This window comes from Meriones unguiculatus, chromosome 7 (assembly GCF_030254825.1).
Source record: "Meriones unguiculatus strain TT.TT164.6M chromosome 7, Bangor_MerUng_6.1, whole genome shotgun sequence".
Lineage (NCBI taxonomy): Eukaryota > Metazoa > Chordata > Mammalia > Rodentia > Muridae > Meriones > Meriones unguiculatus.
The window spans coordinates 90,313,146-90,339,483 of NC_083355.1; the positions used below are offsets into that span (position 1 = coordinate 90,313,146).

The 26,338-nt window shown below is 49.1% G+C and overlaps 1 protein-coding gene across 4 annotated transcripts in view; it reads right to left on the minus strand.

Moving 5' to 3' along the window:
- The window catches only part of Dpf3 (double PHD fingers 3), a 269,339-nt gene that overhangs the window by 76,360 nt on the left and 166,641 nt on the right, over positions 1 to 26,338 (minus strand). For all 4 annotated transcript variants that reach the window (XM_021653727.2, XM_060387818.1, XM_060387820.1 and 1 more), the window contains exon 7: positions 9,256 to 9,393. In XM_021653727.2, the coding sequence (XP_021509402.1) occupies positions 9,256 to 9,393 (138 nt within the window). The remainder of the gene's footprint in view (positions 1 to 9,255; positions 9,394 to 26,338) is intronic.

A 26,338-nucleotide genomic window follows, 5' to 3' on the forward strand; every position in this document is an offset into this window, starting at 1 on the left:
TTTCAAGTGACTTTACTTACTATCTCTTCCCTGTAGCTATAAGATGGCATCATCAGGGTCATGATTTTACATGGGTAATGCTTGAGGCACAAGCAGGCAAAGCAGCTTGTCCAAGGCAAAAGTTAATGACCATCTTGGCTCTGAACCCAGGCAGCGTGCCCCTTGGCTAGCCCACCTTACTGCAACATACAACCGACACCTTCAGAAAACCCAAGTCTAAGAGTCTGGATTTTATAGAGCTGGGGTTCCCGAATGTTTGCTCTGAAAATCATCTGGAGAGGCTGGCAAAAGGGCTCAGTAGGCAAAGGCGTCTGCCAGCAACCTGAAACCTGAGTTTGAACCTTAGGACCCACGTGCTGGAAAAAGAGAACTCACTCCCACAAGTTGTCCTCTGACCCCCATGTGTATGCTGTGAAGGGTGAGGTCCATAAAACCATCACAAATAGCAAACGTCATGAAAAAAAAAGTTTAAAATGCATCTGATGTGGCTCCAAGTGTATCCCCATATCTTAGGTTGAAGCCCTATGCCCAGTGTGATGTTATTTGCAGCTGGGGGAGTCTTTGGAAGGTAAATAAATTTGGTGAAGGTTTGAGGCCAGTGCCATGATGGTGGGATTAGGGATAAGTTACCAGAGAGTGTTCTTTCTCTCTGTCTGCACACGTAGAGGGAAGGTTGTGTAAGAACAGAGAAAGAGGGTCCTGATATATGCCAAATATCCCAAGGACACCAACTCTGTGGTCATCTCCATCTTGGACTTTCACCACTCTGAGAAGTCAATTCCTGTGGTTTGAGCCACTCAGCCTGGAACTCTGTTATGGCAGCCTTTGATGGTTAATCTTGACACACCTGAAAAGAGGAACCCTTAATTAAGGAATTTTCCTTGGGATTGACCCATGGGCATATCTGTAAGAAATATTCTTGATTTCATATAGGAAACTCGAGTCCACTGTGGACAGTGCCATCCTGAGGCAGAAGAAATGTGTGGCTTGTGTAAGAGAGCTGATGATCAAGTCAGAGGATACAAGCCAGTGAGCAGCACTCCCTCCACAGTCTCTGCTTCAATTCCTGCTTCAAGGGTTTCCCGGAGTTCCTGCCTTGGCATCATCCCTGGTGATGGTCTCTAACTTACAAGCTAAAAAGACCCTTTCTTCCCCAAGTTGGTTTTGGTCAGTGTTTTACCACAGCAACGGAAAGTAAACTGCGCTGGGTAGTTTTTGTGTCAACTTGACACAAGTTAGTCATTTTGGAAGAGGGAATCTCCATTAAGAAAATGCCTTCACCAGACTGGCCTGTGGGCCAGCCTTTGGTGTGTTTTCTTAATTGATGGCTGATAAGGGAGGGCCTAGATCGCTGTGGACAGTGCCACCCCTTGGCTGTTTGTCCTGGGCATGATTAGAAAGAAGGATGGGCAAGCCACGAGGAACAAGCCACTCCTTCATGGCCTCTGCTTCCGTTGCTGCCTCTAGGTTCCTACCCTGGCTGAGTTCCTGCTCTGAGCTCCCTCATCAATGGGCTGTTAACTAACAATGAAGGATCGAATAAACCATCTCCTCCCTGAGTTCTTTTTGGCATGGTTTTTTTATCAAAGCAAAAGAAACCCAACCAAGACACAAACTAGTAGGCAGCCGACAAAGACGCAGCCTGTCAGCGCACTCAATCTCTTTTGAAAAATCACCATGTAATAAGACACGCTTGACAGCTACCTTACAAGTGAGAAGGGACATCATTGGTAGGTCCAAAAGAAAGATCCAGGAGCCTGGGTCTGGGGTGCATCACTTGGGACTCCAGTATCCTGACAGAGCTGACTGGTGTCCAAGCCCATCTCGGCTTTTCAGCTTGCTGTGTACATTGAGGCGAGCTACTCAATCCTCCCTGGCCCTCCATTTTCTCCTCTGTAAAATGAGAATTCTCACACATGCCACTTGGACTTGTGAGTATTACATGAGATGATGTGTGAAAACTGCCAGGCACCTAATAGATTTTCCCATCATTTCTTTCCCTCTTTCCTCTCCTGCATGCAAAATCATCTCATTTCTGATGAAACAGAAAGAAAACCGAAGGCCTAAACAAATGAGCTTTCCCAAGAAACAGAGATAAACTCATGGATCCACATTCATACCACATCCGCAGGATTGTCACTTGGTCTTCAAGTCCTTCTGGGCCAGACAGTACCGGACGTACAGGGTTATTGTAACAAATGAATGAGCTATGCATCGCAGACTGAGCCCCGTGCCTGGGACACTCGAGATGCGCCAGCAAGTTCTGTTGTTGCCACCAGTGGCTGCTCAGTCTCCTCAGTCCTGAACATTCCATGCAATTATGGCAGGGATGTGAGAGAAATCACGGAGACTCGGACAGAGACAGCCCCAGGAAAAATGTCTTGGTGGATACAGGAGGGCAGCCTTGACTGGATTCCACGCCACTTCTTTCCCTCACCAGGTTTCAAGAAGTCATCTTATTCACCGACTACCCTAAAAGTTCTTTCTCATTGTCTCAAGGGCAATGACCACCTGTTATTCCGGTTGGGAAGCCTGGTTAGACGCATCCCCACAACCGGCTACACATACATCAAGAGCTCCATAAATACTTGGGTTTTGCTTAGACAGGAGAATCAGTGTCATATAGCAAGGGATATGCTGGGGTCAGGTCAGGCTCTGATAATCTCCGTAGATACCAGTGAGTCCTCAGAGGCCGTTAGCATCGGAGTGTAAGAGAAGTCCCCTCACGGTGCCTCAGACAGAGTCACTGACTCAGATTAGCCATATTAGCCATAGGCATAGACATGGTCATAGACATGCTCTGCTGGTCCAAATAGGGAAGGGATGGGATATGATTACTCATGATGAACAGGCTTAGTGTCAACCCATACCCCTTCAATCTCACTGAAAACACACAGCAAGTCCAGCAAGCCAGGCGGTTCCCTCCCTGTCATAGAGAGGGCAGCTAAGGGTAGGGAAGGGTCAGTAGCTGACCCATATTCCCAGAGCAACAACCAAGCAGGGTGACAAGGTTATGGATCACACCCTGGACCAGCCGATCCCACTGCCAATACTATCCTCTCAGCCGCAACAGCTGAGAAATGACCTTCAGTACTTACACCTCCAAGGACTCGGGCAACCCCTCAGAGTTCTTGCCTTGCAGCCTGAAAACTATTTAGATCATAACTCATCAGAAGGACATCTGTTGCTAGTTTTCAATGTTGCTGTTTGGGGAGGTGGGAGGGGAGAGGTGAATGACGTTATCAGAAAGCACCACATAGCTGACTGTCCCACATACCTTCCCCCCGTTACCAAGGCTGACATACCAGTACCACACTCACTAAACAGTGGGCTAAGTGGGTCTTTATAGCCTTTTACACGCACTTCAGAGAGAGTCAAGGTTTTCAAGCATATTTCTAAGATGTTCTTCATCTCCTGAGGCCTGTGCTAGCTGCTCCTGGGCCTATGACAGAGGACAAGCATGTCAGAAGACAAACATCTGTGAGGCTTTTCCCAGCAGTGTGGCAATGACATCATGTACTGCTCTTGGATAATTTGCACATTATCAGACTAATTTCCCGATTATCTAATCAGCAGACATTACCCTTAATCAATTTGGCTCTCCCCTTTACAGTTCCACAAAGTACACCCTGCCCTCGACAGCAGACCTGCTCTGGGCATTTCCTCTCAAGAGTGACAGAAAGGGAAGTTTAACTCTGAACCAACATGTGGCCACTGCACAGGCATCTGACCTCCAGGGACGTTAGGACATCCCAATTTCAAAAACATGGGCCTGAAAACAAACTTGAGATAAATTATATACAGCAATGTTTTAGTTTTTGTTTTTTTAATTTCCCTCTCAAGAACTCCAAGTTTGGTTTAAAAGCTTGTATTTATTTATGCTGTTAAATAAGAGAATTAATAAATAAAAATGGGTTTCTTTATAAATCCTCTCTTTCCTTTTAGGAGTGGCTCTGGTAGTTCCTATAGAATAAAGACTCTTCTGCCTCCAGTCCTGGTCTCTTGTCTCATCCGGCCCTGACTATGATACTACCATGACACCTGGCTGCCATCGACTGTATGACTGTGCCTTGCCACCACAGGCCTCCTTGCCTTCATCCGTATGAAACCTGGGAGATCCTCTTCCTCCTGAATAGTCTTCCCTGATTTTCAAGAGCCAACCTGAACACCATCTCCTTAGTGAACTCTTTCAAAACCTTAAGCATAAGCCTGAACACCCTTCATGCCGGTTCCCACCCTTGGACTCTCTGCTGGCGGAGCCTGACAATTTTCACGTCAACAAGTAAGGCTAGTGCCCCCACCAAGAGCACCCCCTGCCTCACAACATGGAAGCACATACAGTGACTCTGAGCCTTGGGCAATTTCATCCTTTATATGTGACCCATTACACGCTCCTACCTGAACCTGTGGGCACATCAAATATGAGGCCAAACCTGATTCATACCTGTGTTTCTCTGTCTCAGTACTTCTCTGTCTCTGTCTCAGTACTCAGTCAACATTCAGTAGTACACAGGTAGCAAACTTGTGATGGATAGATGCATGATGGATGGGTAGATGCATGGCTGGGTCAATGTGTGGACTGGTGGGTGGGTGGGTGGGTGGATGGATGGATGGATGGATGGATAGATGCTCTGATGGACAGAGTCAATAAATGAATGATCGAACACCACATATTTATTTATGCTGTTTCTATGCTTAAATCCAAGACTTTGATCTCACTCTTACCCCCCCCAAAAGTATTCTAAAAACAGTTTCTGTACTAGATTTCTAGTTGTGCAGAGAAAGCAAAGGGATTTGAAAAGACTTTTGAGATTGTGGGCCTGGGTCATTGAGATTTCAAATCCTGCTAACTAAAGTTACTCTGAAAGAGTCACAATAGAACTTCCAAATGGTACATTCCCAGTTCTGACCCCTCCCTTTTATCCATGGATACCATAGCTATATGTAGACGTAACTATGCAGAGATGAAGATGGTAAGAGAAACCGAGGGAAACAGAAAACACCCACCTCATCTGGAGAGAGAGGTGTAGCTGCCTAAGGGAGGAAGACCCCCATCAGAAATGTCATCTCTCCCCAGGGAGAAGGTTGCTCCAAGCATTCCCAGATATCATCTATCATGCAGGCAGAGCGCCTCAGGCACTGAGCAAAGGAGGCAAACCTATAGGAAAACACATACACACACAGAAACGGACACTCCAGAGGAAAAACTGAGAGTGGAAGAGGAACAAAGGTAAGAATGCATCCTCTGAGAGGGGCAGGAGGACAGAAGGGATGGTAGTTATCTGCTGAGCTGGCAGCTCAGGGCAGCAAGGATTGGGGGAAGGGAAGGTCAGTGCTGAGTCTAGCTGGCCACCTCCGCCCTTTCAGTTAGGGAGTGGCAGGCATGGGAAGGAGCCACGGGCTCCGCTGGGGACACAGCGGAAGAGGATGGAGCAAGGGAGAGCATGAGTACCAAAGTCAAAAGGCTGCCCTGGCTGTGGGTGTGTGAGGAGTCGCCTGTGGCCCTGAACACTGTATCTGCAGGGCTCCTTTTCTGTGACAGCAGCTTGAGTCACCCAGCAGCTCTACTAGAGGGGAGGTCAGCATTTCCACTTGCCCACATGCAGACCTTCTCCTGGGGAAGCCACAGATTAGCCTCCTGGATTAAGTTCTCCAGCACTTCCCTCCCTGGGTCTAAAAGCCTGGCTCGGGGAGGGCCACGGAGCCGAACCCTCGGAATTCTGCTGAGCCGTCACGGTCGGTTCACCACGCAGCAGCCCCGATGGCATTAAGGGGCAGTATGGATGGGCGCCCACTCCAAGCCCCAAACAGCAAGAGCGGCTAATGACGGGGTGTTAATGATGCCAGCAATTAGTGCTCACAGGAAAATGGCCGAGGCCTCGCTCACCAGGGGCATGTGGGAGGAAACAGAGCACACATTCGGAGCAGCAAGCAAACCGGTGGTGTGTGTGGCCCACACAAGCCGGGGTGAGCGGCTAGCTGCCATGGCGTTTGTCCCGAGAAACAGCGACTGGGGAAAGATGGCGTCTCCAGATGCTCAGAGCTTGTCTGCCACACCTACCACCCTACGAGTGAAATCAGGGCTGGTCTCGGAGTTCTCCGAGGTGAAGTTGTGAGAAGGCACCACAAAATAGTAACAATAAGGGGTATTTCTGAGGACTTTAGAACTGTCTTTGTATGAGGAGCACCTAGATTAGCTCAGATGCGGCTACTCCTTCCTGGTCAGTCGAATGATGCTATGTGAGAAGTTGGTGTCTCATCAGCAGGATGAGAAAGGAAAGAAGACAAGGATGGGCTGGACTGTGTTGCTCACCCACAAGCCCACACATATGGATGGAGACAAGCATGGGGCATGTCTCCATACTGGAAAAGGAAAAACACAGTTTCTTTGCTAGGCAGGCCGATGTGATTTCCCAGGGACAACAATGAAGGAGGGCACAGACGCCCACTGGTAATTTCACATTTGAGATCCCGGTAGAAAGAGCAAAGACTGTCAGTGCTGGTCACAGACGTCTACTCAGAGGGGACCCCTGGAACGGCTGGCGAGGAGACTGCCTCCTTCCACTTACTGTCAGCACTTTGAACATGTATATACGTACATGCCTGTGTATGCACAAACACTGCTCGCTATGGGATGCTTACGGGAGAAGTAGGGCAAACACAACACAAAGGAAAAGCCATCAGAACACTATAGAACAGGATGCCCGTACACAGGAACAAGCGGCCAAGCACTGAGGAAACGCAAAGATAGGCTAGCACCAGAAGAGTGAGAAAGAAAGCTGACAGACACTTTGCAGAGAGAACAAGTCACTAATCCCTGCTTTCACGATAACACCCCAAATCAAAGATCATTTCCAGCCTCTTCCCGGGAGGAAGCAATAATTTCTGTGACTTCCCAAACACTTAGACCAGAGAACAGACGAAGAAAGAGGGGAATGCTGTTGCCAGCTGCTTCAGTACAGATAGTTTTTCTTCTATGACAGAGGAGAGGAGAGCTCCCAAAGACGGAGAGCTGGGTGTCAGAGTTATCAGTATCTGGTGCAGAAAGAGCGAAGCCACCCTCCTTCAGCCCCGCTTCCCACATTCGACCCAGATGGCAAAAGAAGGTGAGAAAGCAAGGGTCTGTCACATTAAAATCTTGAACCCCCCAAAATTGGAAACAAATTAATGTCACAGGATGTGTTTTCCCCAACTCCAAATTCCTATAATTGAAGCTTAACCTGTAGTACTTTGGCGTTTGCTTTGATTGGAGATAGAGAGAGATAAAGAGGTGATTAAAGTGCTGGAGAGATGGCTCGGTGGTTAGGGGAGGAGTGCACTGTTCTTATTCAGCTTCCAGAGCTTACACAGGGTGGCTCACAACCACCTGTAACTCCAGCTTCAGTGATCTGATGCCCTCTCTGGCCTCCACTGGAACCACACTCATATGCACACACACACAATTTTAAGTGAAAATAAATATTTTGAAAAAAGTAAATGAAGAGATAAATGTAAAATGAGGCCACTGGAGCTGGGGAGAAGCTCAGTGGTAAAGTGGTTGTCATGAAGACGTGAGGACCTGAGTTTAGACACCACCACCCCCCAGCACCCATGCAAAAGGATAGGAATAACTGCATATCTACATTATATCCCAGAACTGGGGAGACAGAGACAGGTGACCTCTGGAGCTCCCCACAGCCAGGCTCACCAAATCAGTGACCCTCATATTCAGTGAGAGATTCAGTCTCAAAAAATAAGATGAAGACCAACTGAGAGTACATGCTAAGTGTGACACACACACACACACACACACTGCAGGTGGGTCCTGATCCAGTCTGCCTGGTGACCTTATAAAAAGAGGTCACGTGGACACATAACAAGACCCCAGGACATAGGTGCACAGAGAGATAGGGCAGCCAGAGGACAGCCATCTGCAAGCCAAGGAGAGGAACTCAGGAAACCAACACCAACCATACCTTGACCTTGGGATTTCAAGCCCTCAGAACCATGAGAAACTAATTTCTGTAGCTTAAGACTTCTGGTCTGAGGTATTTTGTTGTATCAGCCACAGCACACTAATAAGGAAGGCAGCATGACCAGTGAACATGGGGTGTAGGTCAGGGAGAACCACACACAAATCCAAACAAAGGTCTGGCTAGGGGTGTGTTCGTGATTTCAAATTCTTGGTGAAAGTGCCCATCTGGCACCAGTCAGTTAAGCTGACAGACTCAACTACACAGAAGCCATCTTTAAACTTAGAGACTGGGCACTTTTAAAATGTCAGGCTCTTGGTTCACTTTAAGAATATCAGGGCTGGAGAGACGACTCAGTGGCTGAGAGCATTTGCTGTGTCCTTCCATTGAACCCAGGTTCAACCCCTAGCACCCACGTGGCGGCTCACGACCATCATCTGTCACGTCAGTCCTAGGGGATCCAACCCACTCTTCTGACCTCAGTACTAGCTGAAAACGCATGTGGTGCACACACATCCACGCAAGCAAAATGTTCACATTTGTGAAATAGCAAACTAAACCTCAAAGGAAAGCATTCTCAAAAGAATAGGTACCAATAAAATGTATAAAGAAAGCAAAGCCTGCATCATATATGCAAAAAAAAAAAAACCCCTCCCTCAGTGATCTCAGTGTGACCCAAGCTCAACAGATTCTGTGACCACATCCTGTTTTGAGGTTTTTGTCAGCCCAGAAACCATAATGGAGGGTAGAGAGTGGTAAACGCTAACCCCCTCTTTGACTTCTCATTCATAAAGAAGTTGACAAAGAAGAGAAAGACTAGAAACACAAATCTTCAGGATCGCTTTGAGTCTACAGGTCCAACTGTCATCCCAAGGAATGTATTTATTCATTCAGGTGGCAGGCAAGTCCCGTACCTAAACTAGTGAACCCATACAGCAAAACCATAGCAATCAGCCAACAAGCATCAGTCATTCCCAACATCGGTGAAGCTAAGGAAAAAGATGGAGATGGGCAGGTCTGGCTTTTGACAGTGGCCAGGTGAGGACACTCCCCTTCCGCTGGACACTCATGAAGCACCCCACCTCTGTCTGGAGAAGAGGCTGACCACACACATTCTGACCTGCTTGCTCGTAGCTGGTGGCTTAGCTCAGCCAGTGGTGTGGTGGCTGGCTGTGCTTTGGAGTCAACGTCCTGCAGAGACCCATCCGTGGTTACTGCCAGATGCCAGAGCGGACAGAAAAAGATGGTTCCCCACACTACCCGTCCCGTCCCTCGCTCCCCAACCTCACAAGCTGGGACTCACGTCTGTGGTTCTCGTTTCTGTGGTTGGGTGGGGACCGGGTCTCCTGGTCTTGGGCTTCATCTCCCTCCTCGCTGGCCAGGTGAGTGTGCGCGTAGTGGTAGCTGAGTCCCGGCCGGTTCTTGTAGCGCTTGCCACAGACTAGAGAAGGAAAGAAAAGATGCATGAGAGGACGGTGTCAGAAACTTCTGCGTTCACTCTCTCACACTCCAGCACAACGGTCCGCAGCTGTCCACACCAGAGCTAGGCCTCCCCCTTAAAGGTACTTCCCACCCTCAGATCCACACCGCCGTAACCACACACACCTCACGTACACAGAAGAGGTGTGAGAGCACAGAGGCTGACAGCTGTGTAAGGACCACCATTCTGCCTGCAGGACCCTGGGCAAGTCAGTGAGCTGCTCTGGGCCTCCACTGCTTTAGAGACAGAAATGGACTTACCTCATTGACCATACACAACACAGGCAAGTGCTGTGTTCTGAGGCAAGCACAGTCTGACTGTGTGTGTGTTACGGAGCTAGGTATGCTAGGCAAGTGCTCCGTCACTGAGCCATTCTCCCAGCCCTACACAGGGCACTTCAAAAGGTGCTGAGCACACAGAAAGAGGGGATTAGCATCGTAACCTTGGATTCAACTATCACTGGAAGCCTGCCTAGTCCAACATTTCAGGTCACGAATGAGTGACATGCACGGAACACATTGGAAGAGCCACCAGAACCCAGGTCTCCTGAGTCCCTCTCCAGTGACCCGCCTGCCACCCTGTGCTTGATTCTGTATGAGGCAGGAAAGTTTCCACTGGGTAACATTCTCCACGTGTCACCCTGTGGTTTATGCCAGGAAAATGTGCTCTACCCTCACCAGGAACACAATGAGACTGAGGCATCCTGGTGGCTGGAGAAGCCAAGAGCTCATGACCTCAAAGCTCCAATTAGCCCCTGGCACCCCAGACCTGTCCCAAGTGAGACAGCTTGAGACAAAAGGCAGCTGGTGATGCTAAAATGGCATCTTAGAAGCAAGAAGAACGGGGGGTCATTCAGAACACTGGCTCCTCAGGACCTAGAGAGCAAAAGGCAGGCAAAGTGATGGGGGGGCAGACCCCTAACCATATCTCCCACACACTCAGCCCAGACCTCATACTTTGGGGGGTGGGCTGGCTCTGAGCAACTCTCCCTTCTCCCAGAGCCCTAGTCCCGGAGAGCACACATGCTTCATAAGGAGTAAAGCAGGACTTCAGCAACAGACCGAGGCTCAAATCTCAGTTCCGGCTGTCCAAATTCAGTGGCCGTGACTATCACTATGTGGAGAAGAGCCATTGGGCTCTACCATAAGGACTTCTCACAGCTAGCCTTTTCCTATCAGGTTCTCCCCGTTGGATAGGTAGCGCCATCTCCTCCCTCCCTTGCTTAAGTAAACTATTTCTAATTAGCACACTTCATTTTGAGTAATAGCCAGGCTAATCGCTTCAAATGGCAGAATTGGATGTCTCCGAGTTTTATGAAGCTGGGCCTAGGATTTCACTGCTTGGAATAACTCTGTAGCTAATTTTAAGCCTTTCTTAAATTTAAGCAGTTCCTGTTGTTCCTGTTTTAGAGTCATATTATAGGAAAGTTTTATCGACTGCCTCTTAAGCATTTGCTCATATGTGGTTTTTCTTAAGCTTATGGATATGGTGAATTAGGCTGGTTTCCTAATATTTCTTATTATTGAGCCATTCTTGCATTCCTAGAACACGCTCCATTTGGTCAGAGTGTATTATTCATTTGATATACTGCTGAATTCAATTTGATAATACTGTATCTGAACTCGGACTCATAGAGCTATAATTTTTTAACTATCCTTATTGGGGTCTAATTTTATAGCTATGTCAACTTCCAAAAGTGAATGGGAAAGTCTTGCTACATGTAATTGGACAAGACACATAATCTTTCCGTGCCTTTTCTCTGGATATGAAGATAACACTTACTTTGAAAGTTAAATAAAAGATCATGAACAGTATCTGTAAAGAAAAATAGATGTTCAGTAAATTCTAAGTAATGGGCAATCAGCCTTGCTTATCACACCTTAAAGTTTGGGCCCTTCTGATGAGAAACTTTGCTGTAATTTAAGATGTGTTCTCTCTCTCTCTCTCTCTCTCTCTCAAAACAAACTAAAATGGTGCCTTGAATCTCAATTCCATGTGACTTAGGAAGCAGGACATAAAGAGGCCCCTGAGACACACTGTCTGCCTGCTTGTGGCTTCTTCCATTTAACCTCTTAAATGATCTGAGGTCAATAAGCAGCAAATTACAGGATACGAAATTGGATACGAATTTGCTTGGTCACCAAACACACTGTTGGTGAGGAATGTGTATCTATTCAAAATAGAGCTGCCTCCATTGTTTGCAGAAGGCAGCCTGGGCCCTCTGCACATCCACCCTAAGTGAGTGATTTATGCATGGTGGGGTCAACCATTGCTTTTATGCTTCATCGTAGAATTTCAAGATAGTAACGGCCACTTAGGCTAACAAGCTGCTAATAGTATCCCCGTTAATACTCTAGAAGCCTGTGCTGGAACTCCCGGGGATGGGAATTTACTGCCCTTCAGAGAAGGTGCTCCTCCCCTGGCACTTCCTGAGTTGTGATTCTGTCTACACCTGCAGTCTCCTCTTCAGGGTTCTCCTACTGGCCTACCCATGGCTCTGCCTCATCTGCTGCCATGCACATTCTACAAAACGTGTAGGTTAAGTGGCTGATGAATTGGATACGGGCGCATTTGTGGGCAAGGCAAGAGCCAGTGGTGGAGGCAAGTCCGTAGTATCTAATCCGTCTATCACACTGTGGTGGTTTGAAGGGGTTTTGGACCCTGTAGACTCATGTGTTTGAAAGCTTGGTCGATAGGGAGTGCCACTATTAGGAAGTGTGGCCTTGCTGGAGGAAGGTGTCCCTGTGGGGGCGGGCTTTGAGGTCTCCTAGGCTCAAGCTATGTCCAGTGTGCCACACAGGCCCCTTCTGCTGCCTGAGGATCGAGATGTGGAACTCTCAGCTCCTCCCCCAGCACCACGTCTGCCTGCACGCTGCCATGCTTCCCGCCATGATGATAATGGACTAAACCTCTGAAACTGTGAGCCAGCCCCAGTGTGTTCCTTTCTAAGAGTTGCCATGGTCATGGTGTCTCTTCATAGCAATGGAAAACCTAACAGAGACACACACTAGTCTCATATTAATGGCTCTCGAAACTTATAAGGCCAAACCCAAGTGAGACCATCCGCTTTTCCACTAACACTGTAGAGAGAGATACTTTGGAAAACATTTTTTTTTTTTTGCTAGAACACAGATTCTCCACACATGATTCTCAGATCAGCACTACCAGTATCACCTGAGAACTTGTTACAGAAGCAAATTCTCAGGTGCCCCACCCCCAGCCCCTGAGTCGGAATCAAGGGGGTATGGTAGGGGGAAAGACCCAGCCATCTATTCAACAAACCATAGAACCCTGATTATCCTGAAACTCTCTAAAGCTTGAGAAGACTCGGGCCTAGTGGGGGGTGGGTGGAATGGAGCCCACCCTCAGGCTCATGATCGGTCACTAGAAGATCCAGATCCAGGCAGCTCAGAGAGGTGTCCTGGAAGCCAGACTCCTTCCAAAAGTGCCTCAGGACAAAGCCTCATCGTTTGTGGCTTGACTAAACATCACTGAACATCACTGAACATCGTCTGTCCTTCAGACTTTCAACAATGGGTTTATTAATTGCTAGTCGATGCTAGCCCAGGGGCACCAAAAGGATGAAGAGCAAGAGACCCAGATCCCTCTCCTCCAAGTAGTTCTCAGTCTAGCAAAAGAGATGTGCCTATGAAGGATAGAGAGAAGGTGGCTGTGTGAGCAGCCGTGGATGAGAGGGCTGTCTGAGAGGGGCAGCATGTGTCTTGAGCTGGGGGAGAATGGCCTCCTAGAGTATGAGGCTCTTAGAGGAGAGCATGCGATGAGCAAGACTTTGCCTGGAGCTCGAGAGCATAGCCACCCAGCACCTCAAGGGTACCAGGAACCATCTGAGAAAGCTGCAGCAAAGAAGGAGGGTGGGTTTGGGGGAGCCAACAAGAAAGGCCACTGGTCTTGGCTCTATCCTGACAACAGGAACCAGGGGAGGAGTTTACTTAGAGGCTCAACTCAGTCTGGCTTACATGCTAGCATGCTGCTTACAGGCTGAATCCGAAGGTGGTGAGACACAATTTGCCTTGCTGGCAGATGAAAACAATATGCCTCACAGGTGGAAATGAATTATGGGGAGAGGAGTTCAAGACTGAAACTGTTAGAAAGGGGTGTAAGAATGCAAAGAGGTGCCAACTAACATGGCAGTCTCTGATGTGCACTGCCCGGCCCTGGCTTCCTTCTTGCCTTCCTGCTTATGTTTTAAGCAGTTTTCTCCTAACCACAAAGCCTAGGAGCATGCTCATCCCCCTGCCTAGCATGCCCCCCACTCCCAACTGCCCTGATGAGCATCTAATCATTCTTCAGCTCTTCGTTCTAATGACCTTCCCCAGGGAGGTCCTGCCAATCATCCGGATCCTGGCGTTCACATCCAGGAACTAAATCTATACCACTCCTACAGGCAGCCAGAGAGACAGGCCCTGTACATTCACACACATTTCATCCACAGGGTCTGGCATGGGGTCTGACTGTGACAAGCACCCGGACATCAGCTAAGAGGAGTAAGGAAGACTCCCAGATTCCTGACTTGGGTGAACTGTTAGAACCAGATTTAAGGAAGAAAGGAAATGGGTTCAGCCTGCGGTACTTTTATTCTCATGGAAAGAGATGTGAGCGGGCTACAGGAACGGTGGCACTAGAAGTTACAGATGTTCAGACACTTCGAGGGAAACTGTGGAGAGGAATAACAGAGGTGGTCATGGGAAGGAGCCTCGGAAACACAAGACTCCACTTTTAAATTAGTTAAGAAAGACTCACACAAGCGCTTGAAGCATACACCACAGGAGGAGGGTTTCAAGGACAGAAGAAGCATGGAGTCCCCAGCCATAGCTCCTCAGTGCTCCTCATAGGCTGGGATTCTGGGTACAGCAAGCTGCTCACAGCAGCTCTAATCCCCCTTGCGGTGCCTTGAAGAGAAATGACTCCCCCCATAGTCTCCAGCATTAGAATACCTGGTCTCTAGTTGGTGGGGCTTAGGAGGTGTGGCCCTGCTGGAGGGAGAGAGTATGTCACTGGGAGGGGGTGGGGAGAGGCTGGACTTTGATGTTTAAAAGTTTCAAGCCATTTCTAGTTCAATCTCTCTCTTTGCTTCCTGCTTGTGGTTCAAGATGTGAGCTCTTGTCCCTGCTGCTTGCTACCATGACTCCCCGCCATGGAGGACTTTTAACCCTCTGGAACTGTAAGCCCGAATAAACTCTTGTTTCTTTTAGTCTCCTTGGTCATGGTGTTACATCACAGCAACAGAACAGTAATTAATACACCGGTCTCAAAGGTGGATAGACTCAGGCTTCGAGGCAGGGGTGCCAAGGAAGGCCAAAAGGGATGGAGACGGAGAGGGGAACATTGCATATGGCCCTTGGGAGGCCACCATAGCAAGAGGATGAGACGATGCTGCAGATGGTTGGCGTGCTCCAGGAAAAGGGGAAGTGGGAAACGGCTCCTTCCAGCAGGACTGTAGGAGGAGGCAGGGCAGCTGGTGGAAGAGGAGTCTACAGTTCTGAAGGGAGAGGGGTGTGGTGATTTATCAGGGTGGGTCTATGAGCAGGCCACAGGCTAAAGGGAGGCAGCTTGAGAGGCTGACTCGGGAGGAATTGGAGTTAGTGGAGAAGACGCTGAGCTCCAAACAAAGCTCCAAATGGGAAGGCCTAGTCTTTCGAATGACATCATCACGGGGTGAGAGAGGAAGTCAAGGCTCGGTGATTTATTCCGAGACAACTGCCACGGAATCAGAGTGCTATACTTTGATGGGAAGAAGACAAGCAGGAAATGACACTGTTTCACCTCTTGTGTTTAATACTGCTCCCCAGTCACTCCACACACTAAGGGCTAGCTTCATAGGGAACTGATCTGAGCAGTCAGAAAGAGCCTCATACTGGGTTTCACGGTCCGTGGCCGTGGCCACCATTTTGAAATAGTTCCTAAAGATTCTTCAGGGGCCTCTCATTGGTGTATATACATATATACATCAGTGGCCTGGAGCTCACTGCAGGGCAGACTAGCCGGACAGTGAGCCTCATGATCACCTGCCTCTATATGCCTGGTACTGAGACTACAAGCACGTACTAGCACACCTAACTCTTCAGATAGGTTCCAGGAATCAAACTCGGGTCCTTACATCTGCAAGCAAGCATTTTATCAACCGACCGCTCTCTTTCTCCTCTGGATCTTATCGTGCACTAGAAATCTGGGAGTAGAGATGTGGGAGTAAATTACCCCGGCTGAAAGCTTTAAATCCACCAGGGTGGACCTGGGCCCCAGGCAGCTGAGTCAAGATTCCCAGACGTCTGCCTAGGCCAGATGACTGGTCGCTGTGCCAATGTGGTTGACTGCTCTGGCCCTGGTCAGTTTTGTCATTGGAGAGGGAGGAAAAGGCACTGGCATCTGAATAGCCCACATCTGAACTAGGTGGGTTCAAACTCTCTGACACTGCTGACTACATGATCTCGAGTAAACTGCTCAGCCTCTCCGCACCTGCACACCCTCTCCGGAATGGGGCTCGTCGTGACAGCACACCTATCTCACCATAAGGAGAGAGATGTAAGGGAACAATTGAAAAGAGCATCCATGGTCTCAGTCATCATCAGCTGTCATCATCCCCCACCGCCATCAAAGGGGGCTCAGCAAAGACAATAAACCCCAAAAGGGAGGGAGCTGGCTGTTTCTCCTCTGAAGTCTGGGGTAATGGTGTGGGGTGGGAAAGAAGGTAAGGAGAAAAATAACATTCTGAAAATAAAGTATTGGCAACCATCTGCTCCCTTTTATCAACTCAGCAATCCCGCTCTGGAAGTAGCTGTCGCAGGGAATCAGCCTAAGCCCCAAGACTGCTGAAGCATGCAGAGAGGGCTGAACCCCCATCTTCCCTCCACAGTCTTCTTCCCCAGGGCCCGCTCCTCTGCGTCATGCACCTCAGCAGCCATCCACCCCTGGGACCAGTCAGCCCCATCTGCGCACAGCCTAAGGCCCTTCTTTTCACCTTGGCAAGCAAGCACCTGGATTTTGTGTTCCTGGCGCGGCGCGTGTGGAGAGCAATGGCTGTGACAAGGGAAGTCCAGCTTGCCTCCCTCTCTCTCCGTCCCCCTGGGGCGGATCCATCTGTCAAGCTGCAGAAATAGCTTTGCCTACATTCCTGGTCCAGAGCTGGGTTCTCCACATGGGACCTCCAGGCTAGAGTTACGAATGCCATCAGTGTTGTCCCAGAGCAGAGACGGCACGTCCCCTATCCCCTTTAGTCCCACTCCAGTCATTGTCTGGGGCGGGATTGGGGTGGGGTGGGGTGGGGGGAGCGTTGGCAGTTTGTGTGAACAAAGCCGGCTGCAGCAGACAGCAGAATCCTTCCTGCCGGGGAGAAGCGGCTGCCTTCCCTACTGATAACTTAATGACTCTGGCACATTTTCATCAGCCCAACTTGGAGCACGCAGTGGGTATCTGAGCCAGTGGTTCCCAGAGACTGAAAGCAGCGACTGAAAGCAATTACAGGATGAGTGTCCAAGAGACAAAGCCTAGGCCTTGGGAGCCACAAGGCGCATCGCATTCCCAGCGCCTGCCCATGGCACAGACATGCACCCCCTTCTCTCTACAGCTCAACTCCTTCAGCTGGGACACAAATCACAGCGCCTGGCATCTGCTGGTGGCTAGAGGGCATTGTAACGATAGATAATCAGGCAGACTCCGATCCCTACCCGGAGTCTTACCCCAGCCACAAGACATGGGTCCCATTTTACCTGAATGTTGGAAAGGATGAATGACTCCCCAAAATTGACAAATCCACGATTCAAACCCAGGTCCATCAGCCTTCGGAGAATACAGCTGGAAGGTGTTTTGTGTGTTTTCTACTTGTCACTCCTGTCCCCGGCTCCCCCGGTGCCTGGGGCTGACCTCCATCACTTGCTTCTCTCAGGGGTCCTCATTCTGCATCTGGCAGTTTGCCAGGAAGAAGCAGATGCAGGAGGATGGGGGGTGAGAAGGGCAAGTTCAGGTCTGTGCCCTGCCCTGCTTTTATCCCGCTGGGACCTTCAGACCTTCATAATCATGATGTCATCGTGCTCTCTTCTGCCCAGGCCTTCAGGGTGGATTCCACCCCTGCAGGGCCTCACACACATCCTTTGGTCAAAGAATCAAGCACTACCAGGCTGGTTGATGGATGTCTGGAGCTCCAGGTACCTGGCCAGCATCCCCCTCTCTCCTCTCTGCAGTACCATCTGGGGGTGGAGGAAAACCCACACACCCAGTTCCGCAAGTAAGGGGCAAAGTGAGAAAAGTTGTAGGTGACTCTACAGTAAGCTGAGACTGGGGCAAAACGCCAGGAGAGACGCATCTCAGACATGCTCTCTCCAGGTGGGCTTGCTCATCCCTAAGGACTGTTTTAAACGGGGAGGCTTTAAGAGCCAACAATGGCTCCACCAGACTCCAGATAAGAGAAGAGGCCCTGCAATGTTTGCACCTGTGGTTGTGTAAGTAGCAAGGATCCCCTTCTCCGGCAAGCCCAAAGCTCCCATACTGAGGGCGGGCCTCAAAGGCTGGGGCTCCGGAGGAGCTGGCTGCCTCCAGGAGCCTTGGGGCCCAGTTCTAACTCTTCTGTAAACCCTCTACATACCCTTGGACAAACCCCACTGTGAAAACGCAGAGACTGGGTCAGATCCCCTCTAAGTCCTCTCCACTCTAGTTCCTCGTGGCCCTGATTTCTCTGGGTCTTGAAAGGTCTGTGTGCCCTCTGAATCTCTCACCCCCTCTGCCATGACAGGAAAATGATATATGGTCCCAGCCACAACACCCACCCAGGGTCTACCTAGCCATCTCCCCACCTACCCAGCAAGGCCGGCAGCTTTATTCCTTCGATTTCATTTGTTCTTTCAAACCACCTTTGATGGTTATTTTGAACTGAATTCTTTAGCTAGAGTCACAGGAGCTGGGGGAGTGGTAAGCTGTAACATCCTGACATTTTTTTTTGGGGGGGCAGGGTTTTGTGTGTATGTGTGGTGTGAGGAGGGAGGGAGAGAATTGCTTTTTGTTGTTTTATTTTGTCTTAGTTTTTTGCAACAAGTTCTCATGTAACATAGGCTGGCCTAGAACTTACTATGTAGCAGAGGCTAGCCTTAAACTCACAGACACATGTCTCAAGCCTGGCACTGCCCTTTATCGTGGGAGTCCAGACCCAGGGAGTCCAGTGACCAGCGAGCCCAGTAGTAACCAAGGACAGCTGTTGGGCTTATTTAGGAATTTATTGTATATGAACATGACTCCCAGTTAATAGCAGGAAGAAGAGAGAGCTGCTGCAAGCCTTTTGTTTCAAGATATTATGTAACATGCTCCTGTGTGCCCAGAAGAGAGATACGGACAGCCCCCAAACCAAACTGTGAAGTTTCCTGCCCTACTGAGAAACATGGCAACGGAAGGCTAGCAACGTGCTCCATGACCTCGGGCAAGTGACCTCACCCAAGCCTCGGTTTCCTTGTCGGTAAAAGAGAGGTGATGAGACCAAGTGAGACTTGTGTCCGCCCAAGATCCCAAAGGGCACAGCGAAGGGCCTGGCCCTCAGCGTGGGATTGGGAACACTAGCCATATTTGCAGGTTTACTAAGGTCTGTGGGCCACTTCCCTAGATCTAACGACCCCAATACCTGATGCTCAGAACACAACTAGGGATTCCCCTGGGTGATAAGTGCTCTTGTCAGTTTGTATAAGGAAAATAAATATTTATTGACACTATCCATGAAGCAGGCAATGAGCTAATGCTTTTACACACTCTTATAGAGCCTTCCCATGCATACCAGTGTTGTTACAAAGAAATCAAGGTTCAAAGAGGCTTTGAGATGTGCCCAATGTCATGGCGAGGAAAAACATGGCAAGGATTCAAATCTGGCCTCTTAATTTCAGAACCATCTTCTTTCGACCATCGTCTCTCTCTTAGTTTATTTTTAACTCCCCCAAGACAGGGTTTCTCTATGTGGCTCTGATTGTCCTACAACTCACTCTGTAGACCAGTCTGGCCTCAAACTCAGAGATGTGCCTGCTTCTGCCTCCTGAGTGCTGGCATTAAAGGTGGGCCACTCCTGCCCAGCTCAACCATTGTCTCTTCTAAGACCAGGTCTGAATCTAGGAGACCCTTCTTAGCATGTCTTTAATTAGCATAATGAATAAAATATAATTCAATTATATAAAAATAATTTAAGTACTAAATACAATGGCCAACATTTGTAGGGGAACTAAGCAGAGCAAAGTCAATAATCAGACCCAGTTACCACGGTGGCAGCGCCCACCTTTTTGGAAGCTTGTGGCTGTCCCCTCTCTGGGGACCTCTATACACCTGCTAGGCCTGGATGACAACCTGAAAAAAAATTCTGCACCAAGCAGACTTTTATCTAAGCTTCCAAGGGGGCGGGGGGGGTCCTAGTCCCTTTAGGGGGAAAATGGTCCATTGCTTCCGTTGGACCTCCTGCCTGGGCTTCCTGATACTTCTCCAGCTTTCACGACCAAGTTCCATTGCTCTCCAAATACCCCTCTCCTTTCAAAACGTTCCACTTAAGCCTCCCTTCATGTCTCAGCTACCCAAGCCCAAGATGCCAGGAGCCATCAGTGCCTTTCTTTCCAGTGTCAAGCACCCTTCATGCTCTCAACCATAGCCAGGATCTATGGGCTTTCCTCTCTCTCTCTCTTTCTCTACCTTCTCTCCTCTCTCTCCTCTACTTATCTGGGGAGGCAGGGTCTCCCACTGGCCTGGAACTTGCCAGGCAGGCTAGGCTTGCTGGCCAGCGAGATCCAAGGATATGCCTGTCTTTGCCTATGACATAGTCCTCGCCCCAGATGGTACACTCCGTAGCTGGAGAAGGCAAACACACAGGCGAACTGTGACCACACAATTTGAGAGGGAGCCTCATGACAGCACACTCAAGGTCCACATAGAAAGCACTGTTAGTGTGGATGGAAAGGGCAGGAAGACATTCATGGCTGTACCCAGATTCCACCTCTCCATTTCTTCCTTGCATGGCTGTGGGAAAGTTATTAACCCCTCTTCTTCCCAGTCCTTATCTAGAAGATGGAGCTGCTATCTCATGATCCTTCTGTGAGAATGAAACAGCTCATAGAGGAAACCCATGGAACATTCCAAACCCATAACCTAAACCAGGAACCTTTACGATTATGACTTCTCTCCACACCCCTACATAAACTCTTCTATCCTGGAGACAGGAATCCATTCATTGGGCTCACTTAAATTTGACTGGCCTCGGGATGTATCCTCCAACCACTCCCAACACACACACACACACAGTACTCCTCAGGCCCCTAGAACAGTTGATATCTGCTCAGTTAAATCCTTCCTTGTATGGCAAGCCTGGCGTCTCTAGATATGCTTAGAAAAAGGGAATAGTCAAGGTGGGAGAAATGTTTCTTCAATCATATTATGTGTACAAACCTTCTATCTATGTCATCACAGTTGACCTGACCAATCAGGTGCCCTTCCAAGGCATACAGAGAGAGGTCATGACACCCAGAACAAATCATCCCCCTCCAAATCCTAGAGAGCAAGTGCCAGAGCCATGACCTGGCTCCAATCATTTCTATTCCAGCCAGGGCACTGTCCTTCCCCGGGTCTCTCACCTGGCACAGGCCACAACCCCACCATGACAAGTGCCAGGCCCTTTGACCTCACAGTTCTGCTCCCAGGAAGTGTGGAAAGACTGGACCCATTAACATTTCGTCCTTGGTGAAGCAGGGTCTCATGGGAACCCACCCCTCCCTAAGAAGCTGCTGGCAGCTAATGAGAAGGGACACATTTGCTTCGGAGGTATAGCCACTAGAAGATGCCCATGCTCCTGTAAATGATCCCTTACCAGGGGTCACATGGGCAACCCTAATAAAACTCCTCATTGGGTCACCAAATAGAAATAAAGATGAATACATAATAGGGAAAGAAAAGGGAGGTTAGTTGGAAAGAGAAAATGGATCAGTGGGAGTGAGGAGGGGGACAAGAGAGGGTAATGGGAGATGAGCATGCTCAAAATACATTATATTCACTTATGGAAAGGGCCATAGTGAAGCCATTATTACAGATGATTAATACATACTAAGAAAAAGGGACAAAGCTACATGAAGAAATAGCTGCCATGTTGTTGTTCGTGAACAACTTCTGAACTGCGCCTTTATCAAGCTGGGTCCTGGCTGCACACAGCAGGACAACCATGAGCTGTGGCAGGTCCACACTGCAGAATACCATGTAGCCCTAAAACTGCTGCCGTAGAAACATATCTTCTGCTGATGTGAGAAGATACCCCTCTTGTACTCGTGAGCGGAAGGCGTGGGAGAGCTGGGGAGGGAGGGAATAAGTCCCAGGGAAGCCTACGAAAGTGGGGTTTCCTTTGAGAACCGAGACACGGATGATTTATTTTTCCTCTTTCTGACACACCTACAGCTCTGCTTTCCCTTGCACGAATACTATTTCCACATGGGGGAGGGAGTTACTTTCAAAAGCAAAAGGAGCCTCTTAGCATGGTGAATAAAAAGGTTCCTACAGATGAGAAAGTCATTCCAAAGGGCACAGGCGGCTACGGTGGTGGCACGCTTAGAGGGGAGAGTGGGTAAGGCAAGGACATCTGAGGGCAGGGAGGCCAGGGGAAGGCACAGCAGGACAGAGGACAGAGGCAAGCAAGGATGAGGGCATGCATCAGAGAAGCTTCCCAACCCTGCCTCTGGCCAGCCTGGCAGGGACACTGCCACCTGTGTCCATGATACAATGGCATTTACATTTTTAAACAGGCCCAGCTCTGTGAGGACAAATGCATTCAATCTCCAGTGATCAATCCCTCCCACAGGCCCTGCTCCACAAATCAAGTTTCTGGGGCACTGAGCCTCCCCTGCCACCCCCTCACACACACACATCCAAGGATCTGCAAGATAACAGCCAGAGACAACTGAGTGATGGACCAGCCACTGCACAAGGGAAGCAAGCCTGAAGGCCAAGTTAGTGGCTTTTTTTTTTTTTCCTTGCTACGGTTTGAAGCACAGAACACATGAGCCTCGGAGAATGCGGGCCTTTGTGCCCTCCAAAGGAAATGTTAATAGGACAGATATAGTCATCCGAATCTACCTGCCAGACTCAGGTAAGAAGAGTGAAAGCAGGGTGACCTGAAGGAGGCTGAGAGAGAGGCAATTTCCCAGGACGTCCATGGCTGCCCAGCCCACCAGTCACTCCTCCGAGTCATGGCACAATCTCCCTGACATCCCACAGTGCCCTCCTCCTTTCTGTTCCTGAGACATCTGGTCTGGGCAGACGGCCTCACTGGGGAGCTGCTGTGTGGGAGGAAAAGGAGCCCACAGTGCAGGGTTGGGTGCTGATCAGGGAGGCCCGGAGCTCTGAGAGACCACAAGGACAGAACGTCACAGCCACCGGCAAACAGAACTAAACAGAGACCCACTTTCGCCCTCTCCCCTCCTCCCTCTAGAATAATCATGGCAGAAAGCAGATCTTCAGAGCAGGAAGAGAGCCCAGCCCTTACTCTCACGTGGCCCCTGCTGGACACAGTTGCACCCTATTGTGGTTTGAGTGAGAAAGGCTCCCTCCACCCAACCTCACTTACTGAACATTTTGGCCCCCAAGCTGGTGGCACTGTCTGGGGGAGGTGTAGACATTTCACAATACAGTGGGTCACTGGGGCAGCAGATGTGATAACTTATAGCTCGGCCCTGTTTCCATCCACACCCTCTGTTCCCTGATCTGCTAAGATGCGGGCAGTCAGGCTCCCGTGCCCGCTGCCACAGTCTCGAGCTAACATAAACTGTATTGTGCCTTGCCTGCCTGATGGACTGACGGTAGCCTTTCAAATCAGGAGCCAAAGTAAATCCTCCCTAAGAAGTTTCAGTTCAGTATTTTTATGACAGTAAGGAGGAAAAAAAAAAAAAACACTAGGTAATGGATACCTCCAGTTGGGTTTCTAAGGAGATCAGCCCGTGGCATGGTCATTTAAAAGTCACAGGCAATATCGGTGGGGCTAGGATCCTGGGACAAAGAGCCTACTGACAGAATCGGTGCTGAGTGGACTCTCTTGATGGGTCGACACAGCGCGTGACTCAGAGGTGAGGCGCACTCCGACGTGTCGCTAGCCTAGGCTAATGCTCTAGTGCGGTGTGGCCTTAACAGATTTAAACTTAAAAGCCTCGAAGTCAGATAACCCATTCAACTACAGTTACCACCTGACTCCCCAGTCTTGCCAATCTGCTTCTCGAAGGCCTCCATGAGTGGCACACAGGATCCCGCCTCAGACAAGGAACGCGCGTTTATTAACTGATTTCTAAATCAACTTTCCCCTCGGCTCTTGGGAGAACGCTGCAGCGGAGGACACTCTAGAGCAGACCTAGACTGTGCCGTTTCTACAGCTGGAAGATGTGGAGTTTATATCTCAGTGTTACTTTGGGCCAGCTGGGCGACCTGGGGCCTCTCTGAGCCTTCAGTTTCTTCATAGGAAAAAGTGAGCTCAGCTGTCCCTGTGGCTCATACTTACTGGGGGGCGGGGGGGGGTATGGAGACAGTCTGCACAAAATGCCAGGTACAGTACCCTGCCCGCTGTAGCACACTCTAACAGGACTGTGACTGTAACTCAGAAGAGACTTTCCCTGTGTCCAGCAAAAAACAGGGGTGCTCTTGCTCCTCCCAGAATGCCTGCCATGGAGAGACTGACTTTCTCCGTCATCACCCCACATCACCGTCTTCTTCTCCATCACGTTTCTTGAACAAAGACAATATGAAAATAGCTCTCTCCCTGGGAGCCTGCCCCTGATGACAAGGGGGCTGCAGAGCAATCCAGAGCAGGCAGCACTCAGGACAAGGCTGAGCAGCTCAGCTAATGACTCCAAACGGGAGCCCACACCCCAAGGATTCCCTCCACGTCTGTCCCACTCAACACCCCGGCTAGGAACGGGATGCCGGTACTAGTAGGTACTCGTGCTACTTAGTAAATTAAAATCAGGTGCGGGACTGTTGCATTTTAGACTGGATGGCTGAGCTTTATCATCGCCAAAAGAACTACCGAGGAAAGATTTGAAGGAATCCAACTAAAACACGGAGGCAAGCCAGTGACAGACTGCCTAGGGAATCCTGGGGCCATCGGGTTTCTAGGCATGGGAGCTGGAGAGACGGCTCAGTGAGTAAAAACTGCATGCATATGAGGACCTCAGTCCTGATTCCAGCACCCATGTAAACTCCTGCAGCAGGATGAGCACCCGAAACCCCAGCACAGTATATGAGATTGCAGATAAAAGGTTGGCTGCGGCTTGCCGGCTGCCAGCCTAGCTCCAGGCTCAGTGAGAGAAAGGCCCTGTCAGAAAGGAATTAAGCAGAACATCTGATGTCTTCTCCGGCTTCCACATGTGCAGGCACCCATGATCACATATAACACACGCATATACATCCGAGAGAGAAAGACAGATGTTCAGGCAGGGAACACGAAAAGGACTGGATGGTCAAGGCTGGAGCGCTCAGGTTGGATTAAAGAGAACCAGCCACCCTCAAACATCCGTGTGCTTGTGAGTTCCCTGAGAAGGGCTAGGAACATGCAGGTTCTGGGCCCGGCCCCTAGGATTCTGATGGAGAAAGTCTGGTGTGAGAATCCTGGGGTCTGCATTTTCACGAGTGTCTAGGTTACTCCTACACAGGTGGTCCAGATCCACAAACACCAAAACGTTCTCCCACAAAGTCCATTTCTGTTGCTTTGCTTTAAGGTAGTGAACACCTTTCCTGAGACAAAAGAACGTGAGAGAACAGAACTTGAAGCCTTCAACTCAGCAAAATTTCAAGATACTTAATAGAGCTTGGTTGCTTGCTAGAAAATGAAGGATTCGGGTGCTGGAGAGATGGCTCGGAGGTTAAGAGCATTGACTGCTCTTCCTGAGGACCTGGGTTCAATTCCCAGCACCCACATGGCAGCTCACAACTGTCTCCAATTCCTATTCCAGGGGATCCGACACCCTGACAGACAAACATTCAAGCAAAAACACCAATGAACGTAAACCCAACAAAATGAAGCATTCATGTACACACCATAGATTGGGTGAAAAAATAAATTACATTTAGACGATTTAATACTTCTGAGATGGAATCAATTCGATGGCTGAGTGTACGGCAAGAGGTAAACTCCTCTTACCTTACTTGAAGTTATCCACTAAGGTACAATTTCAGCCACCCATCAAGAAAAGGAAGCCTGGACCAATCATACCACAAAGCATCAACTGTAATTCAAGAACACACACCAGGAAGGGTTAACTACAACTGCACCTGGAGAAAAAAAAAATGGCTACTACCAACCCACATAAACCGGGAGAGAAGTGTTTGGGGTCCAAGGTGACCTAATATTTTCATAAATAACTCCAAAGATGGAGTGGGAATTATGCAAATCAAACCTCAGATGACACAAAGATGGCAGGGATTGCAAGTCTGTGGAGAATGGAATTTAACTACTGGGCAATGTCTTTAAATTTGCCTTTATTGAATCTTGTATATTGAAGTCACACATTATTGTATCTGTTTATTGAGATTCAATGGGGCCAAAGGCAGAGTGATTTATGGAAAGAAAGATAATCAAATGCCTCAGGGGAAAAGATCCTACACCTGGAGAGACCCTGGCACCAGGTGTAGAAACTGATAGGAACAGATAGGAACCGACTAGGAAGGAGTTAGAGATACACAGAGCGGTTGGGTAGTCTCTGAAGACAGGTTTTGTGCCAAGAGCTGGTGTATGAATAAAAAAACAAACAAACAAACATTTCTGCCATTCTCTGAGCTACTTGGACCTTGATGCTACTTCTGGTGGAAGTGCTTAAACAACACAGACCCAGTAGGGAATTTAGAGCAAGACAGCACCAAGATTGTAGGGTAGGACCCTAGTTCACCCAAGAATACAGGGGATGCCATGCCAAAA